Source organism: Acanthaster planci, linkage group LG09, assembly GCF_054643075.1.
Source record: "Acanthaster planci isolate LZ-2023a linkage group LG09, COTS_SCS, whole genome shotgun sequence".
In the NCBI taxonomy this organism is placed as follows: Eukaryota; Metazoa; Echinodermata; class Asteroidea; order Valvatida; family Acanthasteridae; genus Acanthaster; species Acanthaster planci.
This window is the reverse complement of record NC_141785.1, coordinates 11,467,570-11,486,587: the sequence shown is the minus strand read 5'-3', so window position 1 is coordinate 11,486,587 and position 19,018 is coordinate 11,467,570. Positions and strand designations below refer to the sequence as shown.

General features: G+C 44.4%; 4 protein-coding genes across 5 annotated transcripts; all 4 read left to right on the top strand.

Annotated features, from left to right (window-relative positions):
• The first annotated feature begins 434 nt into the window (after positions 1 to 434).
• LOC110981967 (cytochrome P450 2J4-like) lies at positions 435 to 3,868 on the top strand. Of its 2 annotated transcripts, none has more exons than XM_087140678.1 (2): positions 435 to 986; positions 1,703 to 3,868. In XM_087140678.1, the coding sequence occupies exons 1-2, from the start codon at positions 629 to 631 to the stop codon at positions 2,845 to 2,847; spliced, it is 1,503 nt and encodes a 500-aa protein (XP_086996804.1). In that variant the 5' UTR covers positions 435 to 628; the 3' UTR covers positions 2,848 to 3,868. The 2 variants fall into 2 exon arrangements, with proteins under 2 accessions (XP_086996804.1, XP_022095727.2); XM_022240035.2 differs by having other exon boundaries at positions 440 to 986; positions 1,697 to 3,868.
• Positions 3,869 to 4,006: 138 nt separating this feature from the next.
• LOC110982028 (cytochrome P450 2J4-like) lies at positions 4,007 to 8,123 on the top strand. The gene is made up of 2 exons (XM_022240160.2): positions 4,007 to 4,876; positions 5,487 to 8,123. The coding sequence occupies exons 1-2, from the start codon at positions 4,519 to 4,521 to the stop codon at positions 6,635 to 6,637; spliced, it is 1,509 nt and encodes a 502-aa protein (XP_022095852.2). The 5' UTR covers positions 4,007 to 4,518; the 3' UTR covers positions 6,638 to 8,123.
• Positions 8,124 to 8,843: 720 nt separating this feature from the next.
• LOC110982008 (cytochrome P450 2J4-like) lies at positions 8,844 to 14,376 on the top strand. The gene is made up of 2 exons (XM_022240120.2): positions 8,844 to 10,311; positions 10,859 to 14,376. Exons 1-2 carry the CDS (start codon positions 9,954 to 9,956, stop codon positions 12,001 to 12,003), a joined length of 1,503 nt encoding a protein of 500 aa, XP_022095812.2. The 5' UTR covers positions 8,844 to 9,953; the 3' UTR covers positions 12,004 to 14,376.
• Positions 14,377 to 15,298: 922 nt separating this feature from the next.
• LOC110982009 (cytochrome P450 2J4-like) lies at positions 15,299 to 18,674 on the top strand. Its single transcript, XM_022240121.2, has 2 exons — positions 15,299 to 15,667; positions 17,380 to 18,674. The coding sequence occupies exons 1-2, from the start codon at positions 15,310 to 15,312 to the stop codon at positions 18,528 to 18,530; spliced, it is 1,509 nt and encodes a 502-aa protein (XP_022095813.2). The 5' UTR covers positions 15,299 to 15,309; the 3' UTR covers positions 18,531 to 18,674.
• The last annotated feature ends 344 nt before the right edge of the window (positions 18,675 to 19,018 follow it).

Here is a 19,018-nt window from a genome sequence, read left to right as displayed (position 1 = left end):
ATTTCCTTAACCTGTAGGCCTATCCAATATACACGTGATATCTGTAAAGGCCACTTGACATTGCTTTGCTGTTCAATGCAGCTTCGAATAATACCAAGACATAAGGCTTTAAAATGGAGGACTTGATTGGGTTTCCATCTTCCTATCTTAAAACTCGCAACTCTGTAGTTTGATAGAATTTGAAGTACTTTGTAACGTGTTTAATTATGCTCCAATATACCTTCATAGTCGGAGAGTAAAAATTTAGCCCGTGCAGACTGCATTAAACACATTAACCCGCACCGGGCCCCATTTGAAATGGAAATTAAGCAACAGCGGCAACTCTCGCGTACTACCCAGGTTCAAATTCCATGTGGTCCGTGGTACACTGGATGAGTAATTGGATAGGCTTTTTTGTTACTCAACGCCACGTCGTAATGTCTAAGGTCAAAGGTGCTATTATACGCTGTTGAAATTGACCTAGTGGATATATGCATGTTTCATAACTCCACTCGCACGTTACTAGGGATCAGCTGGGCTCTTCTGGGTGTGTTTTTCTTCGGTAAAGGTCTGTAGCGTCTGGCACTGCCTCTTTGAGCAACAGGTCCCCTATAAACAGTCTTCCTCTGCTTCATTCACCACTTCAAGCATGTCGCTTCCTCAAAGAATTGTGTGGTTCATGGATGTCCGCACAGTGTTGCTGTGCCTTGTTCTCCTCTTGATTCTTCGCTGGTTCTTCGGACGACCTAAGAATCTCCCTCCTGGCCCCTGGGGATTCCCAATCGTCGGTTCAATTCTGGCTATTGTACTTGAAATACGACGCGGTGTGCAACCCCACAACCTCTTCATGAAGTATGCAGCCAAGTACGGGCCAGTGTTCCATCTGAAGATCCTCAACAAGACGGTGGTGGTTCTCAATGACTACGCCTCCACGAAAGAAGCTTTCCAGTATCCCCAGCTGAACGACAGACCTCACATGCTTTTCACTGAACTCTTCAAAAGTGAAGGTAATCTGAGATGTTTGACGCATATTATGCTAATACGAAATTTTACCTAGCATTTACCCATAAACTGGAGGATATAATAAAACAGGAGAACACAAGTTGTCCAGGGGAAAGAGAGTGTGTGATCACTGTGACAACACACGTTCCTTTTAAAATATCGCCCGTTGTAACTCTCAGTCTGACATGACCATGTCATCTGCATGGATGGCAATATTTCATGTAAACTCTTTTGTCATTATTCTCCAGATGGGGGGATCCGAAATCGGCTGTCCCCTGAAAGGAATCTGATTTTCTGTTGAAACTTCACAAGTGTGGAAATCATGCAAGATGAATTTTCAAATCTGTGAAAATTTCAATCAAATCGGAAAGAGTTTTCCCTTTATCCTTATTCAAACTTTAAAGATTCAAATCAGTTTGAGCCGTGTACGAGCAATGGTGAATGAAGACAATTACCATCTTCACATTCGTCCAAATAGCGATTTCATGCCAAAATCACAGCAAATCGTGTGCAAAAATTCGATGACGCGTGTTGCCTTGAATTTTTACAAGGGTATCGAAAACTGGTATTTCAAAGGCACACGAATGTGCACGTAATCCACCAAATACATCCATGTAAAGGTGAGGTCGGAGGGAGAGGGATTTAGATTCTGCCCACAGCCCCACAGCTTCAATGATGCTATTCGAAACAGTAACATTCCCCGTTTGTTTGACAGGTGTAGCCATGGCCTCCGGTGAGCCGTGGATCGAGCTCCGTCGGTTCTGTCTGACCGTTCTTAGGAGCTTCGGAGTGGGCAAAACAAGTTTCGAGGAGAAGATCGGAGAGGAAGCTGAGGCACTGATGAAGGAGATGTCTTCTTTCAACGGGAAACCCTTTAACCCCAAACCTCTACTCAGCAACGCGACTTCCAACGTCATCTGCTCCGTAATTTTCGGGAAACGCTACGACTACAATAACGAAGAGTTTAAGAAACTTCTGTCCTTATTTTCAGAAAATGTCAGGTTATTCGGAGCTGGTGGTGTTTTTCTTTTCTTCCCAGCCTTACGCCATCTGCCCTTCGTGTCGTCTAACCAACTGGAATTGAATGGGCAGCAAGTGCGGAAATTCATAACAACTGTCATCGACAATCATCGAGCTGCATTCGACTCGGACAATCTGAACGATTTCATTGATGTATTCTTGAAAGAAATCAAAAGCAATGAAGAAAAGGCCAAAGCTGGTGTCAAGCACGGCCATCTTACTGAACACAGTTTTGTGGGAACTGTAGCCAATCTTTTCGCGGCAGGGACAGAGACCACCGCCACTACCCTCCAGTGGGCCCTCCTGTACATGGCTGTCTATCCCAAGATCCAGAAGCAAGTCCAGGCCGAGATCGACGACGTGGTCGGTCGAAACCGCCTGCCCAGAATGGCTGACAAATCGCAACTGAACTTCACCCGAGCGGTTATCTGGGAGGTGCAGCGACTGACTATCGTCGCTCCTTTGGGAGTTGCACATGCTGCCGCCTCCGATACCCAATTGAGGGGGTTCACGATTCCTAAAGGTGCATTGCTGGTTCCAAACCTATGGGCGGTCTCCCACGACTCCAATGTCTGGCCAGAACCCGATCAATTCAAACCCGAGAGATTCCTGAATGACCAGGGAGAGGCTGCTAAGGTAGACGAGTTGATACCGTTTAGCGTTGGTCGTCGTAGCTGCATCGGTGAACACCTGGCGAAGATGGAGCTGGTGATCTTCTTCAGCTACCTCATGCATCAGTTTACCTTCAAGAAACCAGACAACTCACTACCGCTGTCTCTGAAGGGAAGAGGTGGCTTCACCAACTCGCCTGTAGAATATGACATTTGTGTTTGTAAGCGTGATTAAGCAGCAACTCAGAAGAGCTTTTATTTCAGTCAGTACTAATTGATAATATCTCACTATCGGATATCAGTTACTCTTTTCACACGAGTGCACTCTGTTCTGTGATTGGTTCTGCATTTTGTACGTAGCATTATCACTTATTGTTTTGATTTTCTCAAGTAGTCAAACTGGTCATTCTTCAATTTTGATAGCCAATAGAAAACTAACAGACAGAGTCTGAAATTCTGACGATTTTGACGAGTGGAGACTGTGTATTAATAATGCAAGCCAGTATTCCCAACCATACTTAATACTTGTATTTATAGACGTATAACTTGAAAAATCCTGAAATTAGGTTGGTCATTGCCAGTGCTAATTCAGTTAGGTTAAATGTTGCGCTTTACGCTACGAAAGAATCTCTAAAACTCGTTTCTGGCAGGAAGCTGCATAATCTTGCTTGTATAATGCCCATGAATATGTTACCTTTTCGGTAGAACAAATGCCTCATTTTCGGGGCAGGGCGGTGATTAAAAGTCATGAGGTCTTTGTTGTTTTAGGAGCTGAAAAGTTGCACGGACACCACATTGTTTGAATGATAGTAATGGTTTCGGGGTTTCGCCGTGAGATATCTAAGAAATGATACAAAAAATTTTATGCATTGAGATATTAGATTTTAAGACTTCTTCACACATTGATCTTTTCTTTTCCTTTGGCATTTTAAAACAGATACCAAACTGCCATGTGATTGCGTAGAGAAAGACAAACCACGTGTATTTGGTGAAATACATGTTAATTAAAAAGAACAAATAGGCTTCTCCCAGGATTGCCACATAAAGTAGTATATACATGCAAAGAAACGACGAATTGAACTATTTCCTATGAGCACTTGTAAGTACATTGCACTCAGTCCCTAGAAAGTTCATTAATACATAGAGCAGCAGTTTGGGGGCGGCACCGGGTGCAAAAAGAAGGATGATTTCTTTAAGGAAGATTGGAAATCGAACCAAAATAAAGAAATGTAAACAGGAAAAACTGAAGATATTAACTGATGAAACAGTGACCCCAAAATGATATTTACGCGTATCCGGAGACCCTAAATCGAGTATTGCATCGGCATCTATTATGTGCATAGGCCTAGGCCTGAGAGCACAATGCACGCGAAGTCTGTTATCAACTCCTCGATCCGAAATTCGATCTCCAGAACACCGATATGCTACACGCAATCCTATCTGCAAATACAATGGAATGTTTGCTTAGGTTTACAGACATTGTGAACCCCGAAAGTCCGTGGGCCCCGGCGCAGCAAGATCTGAATAAAACGTGACAATGCAACATTGATGCTCTATTCAAGTTTGCTCAGTGGGGAAGTCTTGTTTTGTTCCGAGGCTGGTGGTACTCTGGAGCAGAAGGCTAATAAGGCGATGTATCGCTATTAGTGGATAAAAATAGATCAGGATCAAGGGGTTACGGCTTTCAGAACAGTGCATTTCACTGAGAAATTACATTACGAACATGTTATCTGCGATACCATAGTCTGACGTACCTATCCGATTGCGGTTCATGTAGCTTGTTTGCATACGGACTTAGGTTTAGATTTTTGGAATTGGACCGACTACACGACGAGCCATTTCTACTTCTAGAAAGGCGTCTCGTGCATTCAACAGCGTATCTCGTCCATCAGCATTATCAGAAAATATGTCCCTTCTTCAGAATACATCGTGGTCCCTGGACGTCCGCACAGTGTTGCTGTGCCTGGCTGTCCTCCTGGTTCTTCGCTGGTTCTTCAGGCGACCTAAGAACCTCCCTCCTGGCCCCTGGGGATTCCCAGTCGTTGGTTCCATTCCTACCGTCGCACTCGAACTACGACGCGGCGTGAAGCCCCACGATCTCTTCATGAAGTATGCTGTCGAATACGGGCCCGTGTTCCATCTGAAGGTCCTCAACACGACGGTTGTGGTCCTGAATGACTATGCATCCGTAAAGGAAGCCTTTCAGCATCCTCTGCTGAATGACAGGCCTAAGATTGTTATAGCAGAACTGCTTGGAAGTGAAGGTAAAAGATAAAGGGGAAATCTCTATGGTAAATGTAAAATTGCCTACCAAGGGTGGCTGAAATCACCGGGATTGGGGACAGAATAGGACTAGTAAACGGGGGTGAACAACTAATGATCTTTCTGCTTTTACCAGTTTATGCTAATACGATTTTTAAGTTCTGAATAAACAAACAGACAAAGGTTGCAAACAGGTTTCACTTTGAAATTTAAAGCTCAAAGGGGGACTGGGTGCGCAGAAATGATATTCCACTAGTTTTTATGCAACTAATGTCATTTCGACAAAGCAGCAAAAAGAGTTAATTCAAATAATATGATGTCGACTCCAGCCTGTTGACCCTGCACTCTGCGTAAATGCTATCTTGTAGTCCATACATGCAACGGTATAATTTCTTTCCAACTGGGTTGAATTTGGAGCAAATCCTTAATACGCGACCATGGCTGGGGGAGCTCAAAGTCCTTGACTGTGACAGGGTTTCTCAAAACCGACTTCCTCAGTTTTGTATCCGCAGTTTGCTAAAACACAATTAACGATTTACAAAGACCAAACCGTATTATGGAGAAAACAGTGCAGGATAATAACGTTCTAAAAACACACCCTTTAATTGACAGGTGTAGGATTTTCCTCCGGTGAGACGTGGATCGAGCTTCGTCGGTTTTGCCTGACCGTTCTCAGGAATTTCGGAGTGGGCAAAACGAGTTTCGAAGAGAAGATAGGAGAGGAAGCTGAAGCGCTGATGAAGGAGATGTCTGCTTTCAACGGGAAACCTTTTAACCCCAAACCACTACTAAGCAACGCGACTTCCAACGTCATATGCTCTGTTATTTTTGGGAAACGCTATGAGTACAGCGATGAAGAGTTTACCAGACTTCTGTCCTTATTGACAGAAAATGTGAAATTACTCGGGGCTGGGGGTGTTCTCATTTTCTTCCCGGCGTTGCGCCACCTCCCCTTTCTGTCGTGGAGCCAATTGGAACTGAATATACAAAAGATTCGAAATTTCATAACGACTATCATCGACAACCATCGTGTTGCCTTCGACGCCGACAATCTGAACGATTTTACCGACACTTTCCTCAAGGAAATTAAAGAGAATGAAGCAAAAGACAAAGCTGGCGTCAAGCATGGTCATCTGACTGAAGAAAGTTTTGTTGGAACCGTAGCCAATCTATTCGGGGCGGGAACAGAGACCACTGCTACTACGCTCCAGTGGGCTCTCCTGTACATGGCTGTCTATCCCAAGATCCAGCAGCGAGTCCAGGCCGAGATCGACGATGTGGTCGGTCGCAACCGTCTGCCCAGGATAGCCGACAAATCGCAACTGAACTTCACCCGAGCGGTTATCTGGGAGGTGCAGCGACTGACTATCGTCGTTCCTTTGGGAGTTGCCCATGCTGCCGCCTCTGATACCCAGTTGAGGGGTTTCACGATTCCTAAAGGTGCATTGCTGGTTCCAAACCTATGGGCGGTCGCCCACGACTCCAATGTCTGGCCAGAACCCGATCAATTCAAACCCGAGAGATTCCTGAACGACAAAGGAGAGGCTGCTATAACAGACGAGTTGATACCGTTCAGCGTTGGTCGTCGTAGCTGCATCGGTGAACACCTGGCGAAGATGGAGCTGGTGATCTTCTTCAGCTACTTTATGCACCAGTTTACCTTCAAGAAGCCAGACGACTCTTCCCCCCTTTCTTTGAAGGGAAAAGGCGGGGTTTCAAACATACCTGATGCATTTAACATATGTGCTGTTAAGCGTGACTAAAAGGTAGCCTAGAAAGGGCATTTTCCAATCACAAATCAACTTGACTAACCTGGTCAGGTACTGTGTCACCCTGTACCCTTCAAAATGACCCACGGGTACACATTTTATGGCATTTTATAGGTAAGGGCTAATACTTCTAATTTTGTGGTAAATATTTATAAAGATTTTAAAAGGAAAGCTAGTTTACGTATAGGATAGATGAAAGTGCTTGGATACTTCAACTTAAAATGCACGTTACAAGGAAAAGACCGTGACTAATAAAGCCAAGCTCTGCATAGGTCTCTCGAGCCATAAATATTAGTGTATGAATATACATGTACTCGCACGGTCCGACTCATCTTCGCAGATTTCGGTTAATCCACACACTCAATGACCACTCTCAGCAACCCACGATCAGTCGAACCCTGCCACTGACACCGCATCCACAGGGTGTAACCTGTTCCGATTGATTCCCTCATTTCGCTCAGGAGCGAGGGTTGCACTGATGGTTTGCGTTTGCAATGTTCTGTGTGAACAACTCAACTATGAGACTACCATGCTCCCGGGTACTGAAGCTATTACGAAAAGCAACACGATCCAAGAACAAGTGACACCAATTGTTATGAAGTCGTATAAAAAATATTTATGCACAATCAGCAACATTCAGTTGTAATGGCACGACCCGTAAATTCTGGAGAAGAAACATGCAATAATCAACACTAGCACAAGAAATCTGTGCAGCATGGATACATGTTATTAAGTCGTCAAATATTTGGTAGAGGCGTGGTCATCACGCGAGTGCAAATGGAACACAGGCTGGTTACAAGTACAATGCTGCCTTGGATCGACCGAGCCAAACTGAGGATTCAAATGTGAAAGTTGAAAGTCGCAAGTTGTATTTATTGAGCTAGAATAATGGCACATCAAGCGGGGAATAGGCGGGAGGTCCCCTGAAGACATATTGCAAATGTGTATGCTATTTTCTAACACTTGAAAATGGCAACACTTTAGAGACGGCACAACAAATTTCAAGAGGGTATTTTTGCAATGAGAAAAATAATTGAATGACCTTTTTGGAAAATAGCCCTAGTTTTGTCCCATCCCTAGAATCCCAAACCTGGATCCTCCTCTGTGCTAAAGATTCTTATTTAAGTTCTTTAGGGTGACATTTGTTACAATAGTGTGGGTCTTAATCTGAGCCACAGGAAAATCTGTATCTGACTACGACTTACACACTTACTTGTCGCAAAAGTCTTCCCGGCAAATTAAAATTACATGTACTTCATTATCGGAATGGGAAGTAACTGTTCTGCGATTTCTCGGAAGATGCATTATTTAATTTCATTGAGCTGAAGGGAGAATTTTATTTTCCCAGACCAATCCAATTGCTGCTGCATGCAAAATGACACGTTGCACCATATTATTATATCCCTGATAATTTTATGATACAGTTTAAGAAGCTGATTAAATCACGACCAACTCAGTAGTTAACCGAGGAACGAAATAATGCCATGTGATTCTGTCTCAGTGGACCTGTTCGATGAAGAATTCGTTACAAAAATAGAACTTGTAGCATGAGACGCTCAGCTGAAAACTCATCGGGATGCCAACAACGAAATACACGAATTGAAGAGCATAGCGGAGGTAAAAAGTCTCAGGCCATGGCGTAACAAACTGCATTCACTGACTCTTAAAGACTCTAATGTTGATTTTTTCACACGAACGGAATTTTTCACATGGACGGAATCCAGAGGGTAAACACAACGCGGAGACGTTTTTGAATGCAATGTTTGGCAAGCGCACTGATCAGTAAGCTCAGCTCAGCAAATTATCGACCCGAGCAAGAACAATGTCTTGGGCATTTCCGTAAGTGCGCGTCGACTTCGAATGTGAAGCCACAAGGTTTAATATCATGAGAGGATCTCATTTCAAATTGGCTGTGCCTAAAAGTCTGTGCAATAACTACCAAAATTTCTATCCCAGAAAAATCATCACATATGTCCGTTAAATTGTCAGGCGGCTAGGGGGTTCAAGCCAAGATGATAGCTGGGGATATCGAAGTGCTTAGGCCTACATTGAAATCGGGTTACGTTACGTAAGAGAATAAATAGGTCTATAGATTAACGACAAAATACGTCAACTTTGCACTACTTTCAGTACGAACGGTCTCATTGCCCCACAGTGTAGAGAGGAGCGGTTAAGCTTTATGTACATGTACCAAAGAAGTGGGAATAGAAACAATCGTCAACAAACACCAAAGGTGTTCAGGTCAACTCGCCCCCTGACCGACTCGCCCCTCACCAACTCGCCCCTTTCCAACTCGCCCCATCGTAAACTCGCCCCCCTAACCGACTCACCTCTTACCAACTCGCCCCCTGGCCGACTCGCCCCAGACCGACTCGCCCCCAAGGAACGTCAGGAAGGTATGGCCGGCCCAATGTGTAAAAAAAACCCCGAATGGTTCTAACCTACGACGCGACAAGAACGACTCACGGACAGTGATGGATATTTGGACATCACCGATTCCATCTCCGACTGATTATGTTTTTTTAATTAAATGGTGAATGGGCCGGCCATATGTGCTTGGCAAACTTTGGGAGGCGAGTTGGCCAGGGGGCGAGGAGTGCACCACTAGAAATAAATTCCCATAGACAGCAGTGATAAATCCCCATACTTCAAAATATTTTTAAAATGTTCCACATGTCCTCTTTCATTTTCCTTTCAATTTTCGGGGGTTTAATTTTCACCCAAAGCCCACCACCCATAAAATGCAGAAAATGTCCCTGTCCAGAAAAGTAGCCATTTTGAAAAACCATCCCTCAGAAAAATGGCTCATATAGTGCCACTTTCAAACCCGATTGCATCCAAATTGCTCAGAATTGGAAGCCCTGAGTCCGGCCCAGAGGTTCAGTCTCATTTTTTCTTCAATTCCTCAGTTCCATGGCTCTCAGGACCCTCTAATACAGAATATTTTGAGTGTATAACTTTTATTCATGAGCTCGACGGACATATTTCTGGCCTAAATGCGAGGGTGCACCCCGAGTGGATCTGGGAGCGAGTGGGTCAGGGGGCGAATTGGCTAGGGGGCGAGTTGGCAAGGGGCGAGTCAGTCACGGGTGAGTTGGCCAGGGGGCGAGTTGATCTACAATCACACCAGAGCACAGCATACTTCATTTCCTTCCGCTTTGCTTTAACGCACCACAAGAAGGCACCAACTAGGTTCCAGTTAACAGTAGAGTACCTTACTGCTGCTGACAGATTGAAGTCATTTCAGCAAACGGACCCACCCCGTTAGGTTCTTGGAGGATACGCACAGTCTTTCTGCGGTTGCAACATAATGTCGCGCCTTGAGGATGCAATGTGGTTCCTGGACGTCCGCACGGTGTTACTGTGCTTGGCTGTCCTTCTTGTTTTTCGATGGTTCTTCGGGCAACCTAAGAATCTCCCTCCTGGCCCCTGGGGATTCCCACTCATCGGCTCTATTCCGGCCATCGCATGTGGGATGCGACGCGGCGTGCAACCTCACGATCTCTTTATGAGGTATGCTGCCAAGTACGGGCCAATGTTTCACATTAGGGTCTTTAACAAGATGGTGGTGGTCTTCAATGACTACGCCTCCGTGAAGGAAGCTTTCCAGCATCCTCAGCTGCAAGACAGACCTAATATGCTCCTTAATGATGTCTTCAAAGGCGAAGGTAAGTGTCCTAACTAATAAGGATTGAAGACAAATAACTCCCTGTACAACGCTCAGCCTTGTTGAAGAATTCATTCTATATGATCTCATTTGGTAATCATCGAAGTAGTTTACTGATAGATTAAGGCCTTTTTACCTATCGGGTATACGCTTTCCTTGCTGTCATATAGACGTACGTTGTAAAAACAACGTTTACATGTCGAGTTTAAACACATTTTTGTATGCCTACTTTTTAACACACGTTTAACCCATGACATGTTTTTATTGAAACGTGTTTAGGAATGTGTTTAAATGCTTAACGCTATTCCATGGTACATGTTCAGCTTTTTGAAATCCGCTTAGCATTTCAACACATTCCTAAATGCGTAGCAATAAACATGTTATGGTTAAAAACATTTTTAAAAGTGGGTACTAAAAGAGTTTTAAAATGTGTTTAAACTCTGTAGCGCCTTTTTCATTCAAGAGTGGTGAGTGTAATCTGAGTTTGTAGTACAGACCTGAATAATACATTTCAAATAAAAACTCGGTTTTCCTTTTTGGTTTGATAGGAGTAGTATCAGCATCTGGCGCCAAGTGGACCGATCTTCGACGATTTTCTCTGACTGTTCTCAGAGGCCTCGGTGTGGGCAAAACGAGCTTCGAGGAGAAGATCGGAGAGGAAGCTGAGGCACTGATGAAGGAGATGTCTGATTTTAACGGTAAACCTTTCAGTCCCAAATCTCTACTCAGCAACGCGGTTTCCAATGTCATCTGCTCTGTCATTTTTGGCAAACGATACGATTACAGCGACAAAGAGTTCCAGAAACTTCTCGACTTACTTGGTCAAAATGTCCAATTGCTGGGTGCGGGTGGCATCATCAATTTCATCCCGGCTCTTCGCCACCTGCCTTTCGTACCAACTGACAAGTTGATGTCAAATTTTGAAGAGCTTCGGAAATTCCTCCGAAACATCGTCGACAACCATCGTGAAGCTTTCGATGCCGACAGTCTAAATGACTTTATCGATGTTTTTCTGAATGAAATAAATCGGGCCAAAGACTCGACCAGTGTAAGACATAGCAATTTTACCGATAAGGGTGTTGTTGGTACCACAGCAAATCTCTTCGCAGCAGGTTCCGAGACCACCGCTACTACGCTCCAGTGGGCCATCTTGTATATGGCTGTCTACCCCGAGATCCAACAGCGAGTCCAGAACGAGATCGATGGCGCGGTTGGCCGCAATCGCCTGCCCAGGATGACCGACAAACCGGAACTGAACTTCACCCGAGCGGTTATCTGGGAAGTTCAACGACTGACTATTGTTGTTCCTTTGGGTGTTGCACACGCTGCCGCCTCCGATACCCAGTTGAGGGGTTTCACGATTCCCAAGGGTGCCTTGCTGGTTTCAAACCTATGGGCGGTCGCTCGAGACCCAAATGTCTGGCCAGAACCTAATCAATTCAAACCCGCGAGATTCCTAAACGACAAGGGAGAGGCTGTTCAAGCAGACGAGTTAATACCGTTCAGCGTTGGTCGCCGTACCTGCATCGGGGAGAACCTGGCAAAGATGGAGCTGGTGATCTTCTTCAGCTACCTCATGCATCAGTTTACCTTCAAGAAACCAGACGACTCACCACCGCTGTCTCTGAAGGGAAGAGTCGGTCTAACTTACTCGCCCGAAGAATTCCAAATCTGTGCAACTAAGCGCAAGTAACCAATACAGGAGGCTAGCGCTCACGTTTAATTGTTTCGTGACACGAAATTAGGGTTTAGTTATATAATTATGTACTGCGACGGACTGCGATCCTGATGCCTATACTTTAACCATATTTTGACTTCGCTGTAGTGACAGTTTGAATCACACGGTAACAACCGTCATATCAGGAAGTCAGTGAATTCACATAAATATATAAATAAATATGACAAAGTAGAGCGCTAATATTTCTCATAAATCCTTCATAAAAAAATGTCAGGTACTGCTTGGGATTGTTTGAGCCATTGTATTGAGCGTCACCAAACATATGGGTTGATGCAAAGGATCGACGAAACTGTTTCACTTTCAACCAAATCCTAAAAGGTTGGTAGTGATTCTGCCATGTAGAAATCTACGGTGCAGTTAATTCCCAGTGCATCTATGTGAACAGCTACGCTAAATACGCGGATTTCACCATTTCCAAAGACGTGCTCTTAAAAATGGCAACTTTAATAAGATAGAAAGTAATTTCAGTGTGTCATTCTCTTTTTCGGTTGTGGCACTTAACATCAAAATACGGTTTTCTGTCGATTTTGAATAGCTCGGTAGTAACAAACTAGAGAGGACTTTTGAAGAAAAAAATGAAAAGAAATCATTGCATAGAAAAAATTCGGGTAAAGAAAAATAATTGAAGATCCGGATTCGGAGCTTCGCTATACTTGATTCATAACTTAAATAAGGATTTTTGCGAAATCGACCAGAATATTGAGAGAACTAAAAAAAAATCATCCAACTGATAAAATACATAATTGTAATTGTTGTAATTGGTGATTGCATGAGTGATTGTGGTTTCCATTAAAAACGATTTATTTTTATGATCTGGGTGTGAGGTTCCGGAATCCTGGATCTTAATTCTATATCATCCCTGAAGGGACGTTTTCACACATAAATTCGTCATGATGCACACATGCACATAAATGGCCATGAGGGTGAAGCGCCTGAGCGACCCATTGAAATGTACAGCGGTATAAATGAACAAAGAAATCCAACAAAAATACAAAGAAAAAAACCTCCGGGGGACTTTTTAAAGGGGTCGGATCCGCCGCTCGAGTTAACAAAAGAGTCCAAGTACAGGCGAGTTTGGCATTTGCAGTTAGTAGCGTGTCTGGCTCTGTCAAATCCTGGGGGGGGGGACCTCTCGACTGTTTGGTTTTTAGATCAATACAATACCTGGAGTGTACACTTGTTATTAAAACTACAAATATGTCCTTGGGGGCAATGGCGTCTGTTAGCCTCATTATCTGTCGTGTAAAGGCTTCTCCAGTGGGAAGTAGGGGAAAGGTTGAGACCAGGGAAGCCTTTTCCAAACGGATACCAATCCACATGAACTTTGACGTAATTCACTACACTGATATTTCACTTCCATCGGAAAAGTAAGAAACAGTCAACACATGGATATAGGGAAACCGTAAACTCCTCAGTAAAATTGATAATTTCTCGATCACACTTTCAGGTACATTCGTTGGTACCCATTATTTACAGTGACAACGTTTGAGGGAAATGCTACTGCTCAGAGACACGTACTGTACATGTACCGGTACGTGTAATATAGGTTTACATGTATCCCCATTGCCCCACGTCGTCTTCCATTAAGATCCGTGCGTATAAAACAGTAAGAGTATGGAGTGCGAAAAAGTCTTAATAATGTAAAACAAAGCATAATAGGCCGGTATCATCCCCTTAAATTCATGTACTTTTTTCCAAATCAGCATTCGAGTTTTGTATGCGGTTGAAGCGCTCGACAACCCAGGCAGGCATATTCTGTATAAAATGTTCAATTTGATCGTAAATCCACTGAACAGGCTGAAGTAAAAAAAAACACATACAGGTGAATTGTGTAATAGTCCACTGGAATTCGTGAATAATGAATCCAAGCAAGTAGTTGGAAATTAGACTAAGTCAGATCAAATCACTGACTATTCGAAAATTTGACCTGCAATTAGACTAAATATTCGACTATTCGGTTGTATGGTATTAAAGTTTTTGGTCGACCAAGCCTCCACAGAAGCATTTTTGTAGATAAAGAAATGACAACTTATCACTTTAATTTTTCCTGAGTCACGTTTGCCATCACAAAGGAATCATGCACCAAAGCTTTAGCACGAGATACAATTTGGAAAATACCTTTCAAGACTGCACCTTGGAATAATCCAAACAAACAATACATATTTTACTATGTGACAGATGATAAAATATACAGCTACTCGAATGTCCGGCAGAGTGCTATTCGAAGTTATGGTCGTGGTGGTCAAAACATGCACACATGTACCTGTATTATGTCAGTAATTACCTGCTTGAATTCAGGTCTGTTGACCATGGGTTAAGGAGACAAAGAGTCTTATAGACTGGAAATCAACTTAGAAGTTACAGAGAAACGAAAAGAGCTACTAATCATGTGATTTTACGTCGGAAAACTCTGAAAAGAATGATGATCAGGAAACGCTCATTTGAGCAACGCATCGGCGCCCTCAATAATAGATGTGGTGTCACGCAGAAGAATGAAAAGTCATCTTACAAGACTGATTTTTTCACATAGAGGTTATGTATGGCAGCCATCTTCCCGGTCAGTGTTTGTTCTGTAGGGATACACATGAGTGCACTTTTTGCGCATATCCCCATAACAAAAGCATTGCCCGGGAAGACGGCTGCCGTGCATAACCTCTCTAATACTGAACAGAGTCCAGACAGTGAGTATAATGCGAGGGCTTCACGAATGGGCTCTTTGCTGTGAGCTTATTACAAAGAATTACAAACAATAACGTGGTGCAAGGGAGTACGGCAGACCTTCATGAGGGTTGCATAATCTTCTTTTTGATTGGCTTCTCCAGCCTGCCAAGGCGATCTGTAACTATTAGGAGGTAACGAATAATGCAGAATCATAGGTCCCTGGATTCCTGTGATACAAGGGCGTAGCCATGGGGGGGGGGCTGGGGGCACGTGCCTCCCAGGTACAACCACTAAAAAAGACATAAAATCACAGTTTGCCATACTGAATGGATTGAACAAGGCTAATAAAAGCTTCCCCCCTAAAAAAAACTACACCACTGAAAGCCGATGCCCCTCACAAGATGCTGCTGCCCCTTTTGACCCGCCCCCTATTAAAATCCTAGCTACGTCACTGGTGTGATACCCTACGGCTTCACTGAAATCAGTCGCTGGCTTGTTGCATCTGCGACACACACTGAGTTTCTGAATCTCGATCAATTTTAAGTTCAGTAATTTTGAATTTAACAGAATCAGCTCGGTCCGTCAGCGACAGCGGAAACCATGTCCCATCTTCAGGATGCATTGTGGTTCCTAAACGTCCGCGCGGTGTTGATGTGCTTGGCTGTTCTCCTTGTTTTTCGCTGGTTCTTCGGGCGACCTAAGAATCTCCCTCCTGGCCCCTGGGGATTCCCACTCATCGGCTCTATTCCGGCCATCGTACGTGAAATGCGACGGGGCGTGCTGCCCCACGATCTCTTTATGAGCTATGCTGCCAAGTACGGGCCCGTGTTTCAAGTAAGGGTCCTCAACAAGACGGTGGTGGTCCTCAATGACTACACTTCCGTGAAGGAAGCTTTCCAGCATCTTCAGCTGAATGACAGACCTAAGATGCTCTTCACTGAGCTCTTCAGAAGTGAAGGTAATTTGAGAAAAGGCTGACATGAAATTTCTTTGACTGTCCAAAAGGTCAAAATCTCTCAGTGCCTTTACTGGTGAACGGCCTGTGGAACGACCTTGGGTTCACATGTTTAGATATTCCCCCTTTCCCTAGCCTTGTCCAAGGCGGTGTCGGCACTTTTTATAGTCGAAGGAAGATTACCATACTTCACGCACAGGTCCCACAGCACACTCGGCAAACAAGCCACCGTGGGGCGCACCAACCCCATACGCTTTAGGTACTGAGACAAACCATAGACCAGGGGGAAAAACAAGGTATCAGACAAACCCACAAAGCAGGCTGCGCATACAGACACAACGCACAGTACAGTTACGTAGCGCAATGCATGAGAACAGTGCCCGTACATGAACTGTATACGTACAATTGGGTGTATACGTACATTGTACGTGTGAGTGTACGTATCACGCGTGGCCTTTCGAGACGCCACTCCTGCGAGGCCATTGCAGGGGTGTACATGTACAGTTCACTATTCAGGCCCCATTGAAAAGAGCGTAAAGTCGGCACTGTTCAGGGCCCAATAACATGCATGCCAGCATCCCTGAGATTTCTGAAACACAAATGAAATTATTGTCTGGTCACTAATCTTTCAGTTCTTTTAAATTTTTTTGTGGGTTAACCAATTACATGCTTAATTATTCCCACAAAACAAATCACCCCCCGAAAAATGATTTTTCCGAAGTCTGATTGCAGCCATTTTTCAAGTGGCAACCCTCAACTTACTCGGGCATTTAGGACCATTTTTCAACCGTAGCCATTCTACTCTCATGTGAAAGCTCAAAGACCCAGGGAGTTGATCCTGCAACGATTTACACAATCTCACCATTTTGGGGGCGGCCAAACAATCTCCTTTTTCAAAAGATACTGTGGAGGGCACTTTTAATGCTCATGAGCTGGCCAGTAATTCTCACTTGAATTAGTGGTCTGCACCCTCAGGAACGTCCACAAAACTTGAGCGCGAGCTCACTTTGGCAAGTCAAGACACCCAATCCGCCTCGAGTAGAAGCACCCCCTCATCGGTTGAAGAGAGCCACCTTGTTCGGGAGTTTTCAATTTGTTGGTACTGCATGCAACGCGACCGTGACGCGTGCATTTCCTTGTCGTTCGTGAACGAGCAAAATTCAGTTCCGACCAATGGAGTATCCAGTGATGAAAAACGACGCCTTTTCTTGGTCCAGCTCGAGGCCCATTGGTCGGGGAGGAGAGCGTATGTACCACATGCATGTGAACAGGATGGGTCTGCAGTAAGGGCTTCCGCTGGATTTGTTTATTACCACACAACACATTTCAAAGGGCATTAATGTTATCATTTTTTGCAATGAAACCAAGGACTCCTCAGAAGCGGCCTATGCACTGCAGATCGCAAGGCTAAAGAAACCCGTAGAGATACTGATAAAGTAGTTACAGTTTTAGAGGTGGGAGGAAAACCGCAGAAGAATGTTCTGGGTAACACTCACGGAATTACGGAGGGAATAAAAAGCTAACCCACACGTGGACCGAACCAGGAATCGAACCCGGATCGCAGAGCTAGAAGGCGAAGAAAGACCCACTACGCCAACCTGACGAGCGTTAGCAGGTGGACACAATCGTATACATGCAGTAGGCCACATTCGCCCAACACCTTGGTCAAGGCTACCTCTTAACCAATTGTCTTGTTTTGTTTTCCGGTTCGTTAGGTGTAGCATCGGCATCTGGCGAAAAATGGACTGATCTTCGACGATTTTCTCTGACTGTTCTACGGAGCTTCGGCGTGGGTAAAACGAGCTTCGAAGAGAAGATAGGAGAGGAAGCTGAAGCACTGATGAAGGAGATGTCTGCTTTCAACGGGAAACCTTTTAACCCCAAATCTCTCCTCAGCAACGCAGTTTCCAATGTCATCTGCTCTGTCATTTTTGGCAAGAGATACGATTACAACGAAAAGGATTTCCAGAAACTTCTTAGCTTAATTGGCGAAAATTTCCAGTTGCTAGGTGTGGGTGGCGTCCTCAATTTCATCCCAGTTCTTCGCCATCTGCCTTTCATACATATTGATAAGTTGGAATCGAATGTTGCAGAGCTTCGTAATTTCTTCCTTGGTCTCATCGACAAACACCGTGCTGCATTCGATGCTGATAATCTGAACGATCTCATCGATGAGTTTCTGAATGCAATCAAAATTAATGAAGCTAAAGACAAAGCCGGTGCCAAGCAAAATCATCTGAGTGAAGAAAGTTTTATTGGAACCGTGGCGAATCTTTTTACAGCAGGCTCAGAGACGACAGCAACCACTCTCCAGTGGGCCCTCTTGTACATGGTTGTCTATCCCAAGATCCAGCAGCGAGTTCAAGCCGAGATCGACGCCGTAGTTGGTCGCAACCGCCTGCCCAGGATGGCGGACAAATCGCAACTGAACTTCACCCGAGCGGTTATCTGGGAGGTGCAGCGACTGGCTATTGTCGCTCCTTTGGGTGTTGCCCATGCTGCCGCCTCCGATACCCAGTTCCGTGGTTTCTCGATTCCCAAGGGTGCTTTCCTCCTTTCCAACCTATGGGCGGTCGCCCGAGACCCAAACGTCTGGCAAGAACCAGATCAATTCAAACCCGAGAGATTCCTGAACAAGAAGGGAGAGGCTGTTCAAGCAGACGAGCTGATACCGTTTAGCGTTGGTCGTCGTAGCTGCATCGGGGAGCACCTGGCAAAGATGGAGCTGGTGATCTTCTTCAGCTACTTCATGCATCAGTTTACCTTCGAGCAGCCAGACGACTCACCACCGCTGTCTCTGAAGGGAAGAGTCGGTTTAACGTACGCGCCTGAAGAATTTGAAATCAGTGCCATTAAGCGCGAGTAACCGAAAAAAAGTCAAGATGGTTTGTGCTGGGACGAGACTCTTATCCAAACCATTACATCCTTTGTGTCATTTTGTTTTAGGCCTTTTGACTATTTGACTTTGCTAAATCATAGGCAGAGTCTCACAAAACATTAATACTGTTCTCAAGCTTCTCTCTTTTTATTCAAGTTTCGCACAATGATTCCCTGTACAAACAAAATCGGCCTTTTGATAAAGTGCTATCACGTGGGCTCTTGTAATGTGTGGTGCGGTTCATAACTCGTCCTTGTTAATTTTGCAAGCAATAATAACACAGCACTTTCGCAATTTCTAATTATCAAACATACAGAAACCAGGAAGCTGTCATACGATAAGACCAATTTGGAAGAAACCCCTGTTGAAACACGATCAGAGCGCGACAACATCACGTCGCAATTTTATCCCGGACTGAGAAGGGAAAAGGCAACACGACTTGTTCACCAGGAAGGGTTTATTCACGCTGTATAAAG

What these genes read in the sequence shown, in the direction of transcription:
- LOC110981967 (XM_022240035.2), top strand. Translation starts at nt 629, where the DNA reads ATGTCGCTTCCTCAAAGAATTGTGTGGTTCATGGATGTCCGCACAGTG. An exon ending in TGAACTCTTCAAAAGTGAAG is followed by an intron (nt 987 to 1,696) that starts GTAATCTGAGAT and finishes TTTGTTTGACAG; the next exon opens with GTGTAGCCATGGCCTCCGGT.
- LOC110982028 (XM_022240160.2), top strand. Translation starts at nt 4,519, where the DNA reads ATGTCCCTTCTTCAGAATACATCGTGGTCCCTGGACGTCCGCACAGTG. An exon ending in AGAACTGCTTGGAAGTGAAG is followed by an intron (nt 4,877 to 5,486) that starts GTAAAAGATAAA and finishes TTTAATTGACAG; the next exon opens with GTGTAGGATTTTCCTCCGGT.
- LOC110982008 (XM_022240120.2), top strand. Translation starts at nt 9,954, where the DNA reads ATGTCGCGCCTTGAGGATGCAATGTGGTTCCTGGACGTCCGCACGGTG. An exon ending in TGATGTCTTCAAAGGCGAAG is followed by an intron (nt 10,312 to 10,858) that starts GTAAGTGTCCTA and finishes TTGGTTTGATAG; the next exon opens with GAGTAGTATCAGCATCTGGC.
- LOC110982009 (XM_022240121.2), top strand. Translation starts at nt 15,310, where the DNA reads ATGTCCCATCTTCAGGATGCATTGTGGTTCCTAAACGTCCGCGCGGTG. An exon ending in TGAGCTCTTCAGAAGTGAAG is followed by an intron (nt 15,668 to 17,379) that starts GTAATTTGAGAA and finishes CCGGTTCGTTAG; the next exon opens with GTGTAGCATCGGCATCTGGC.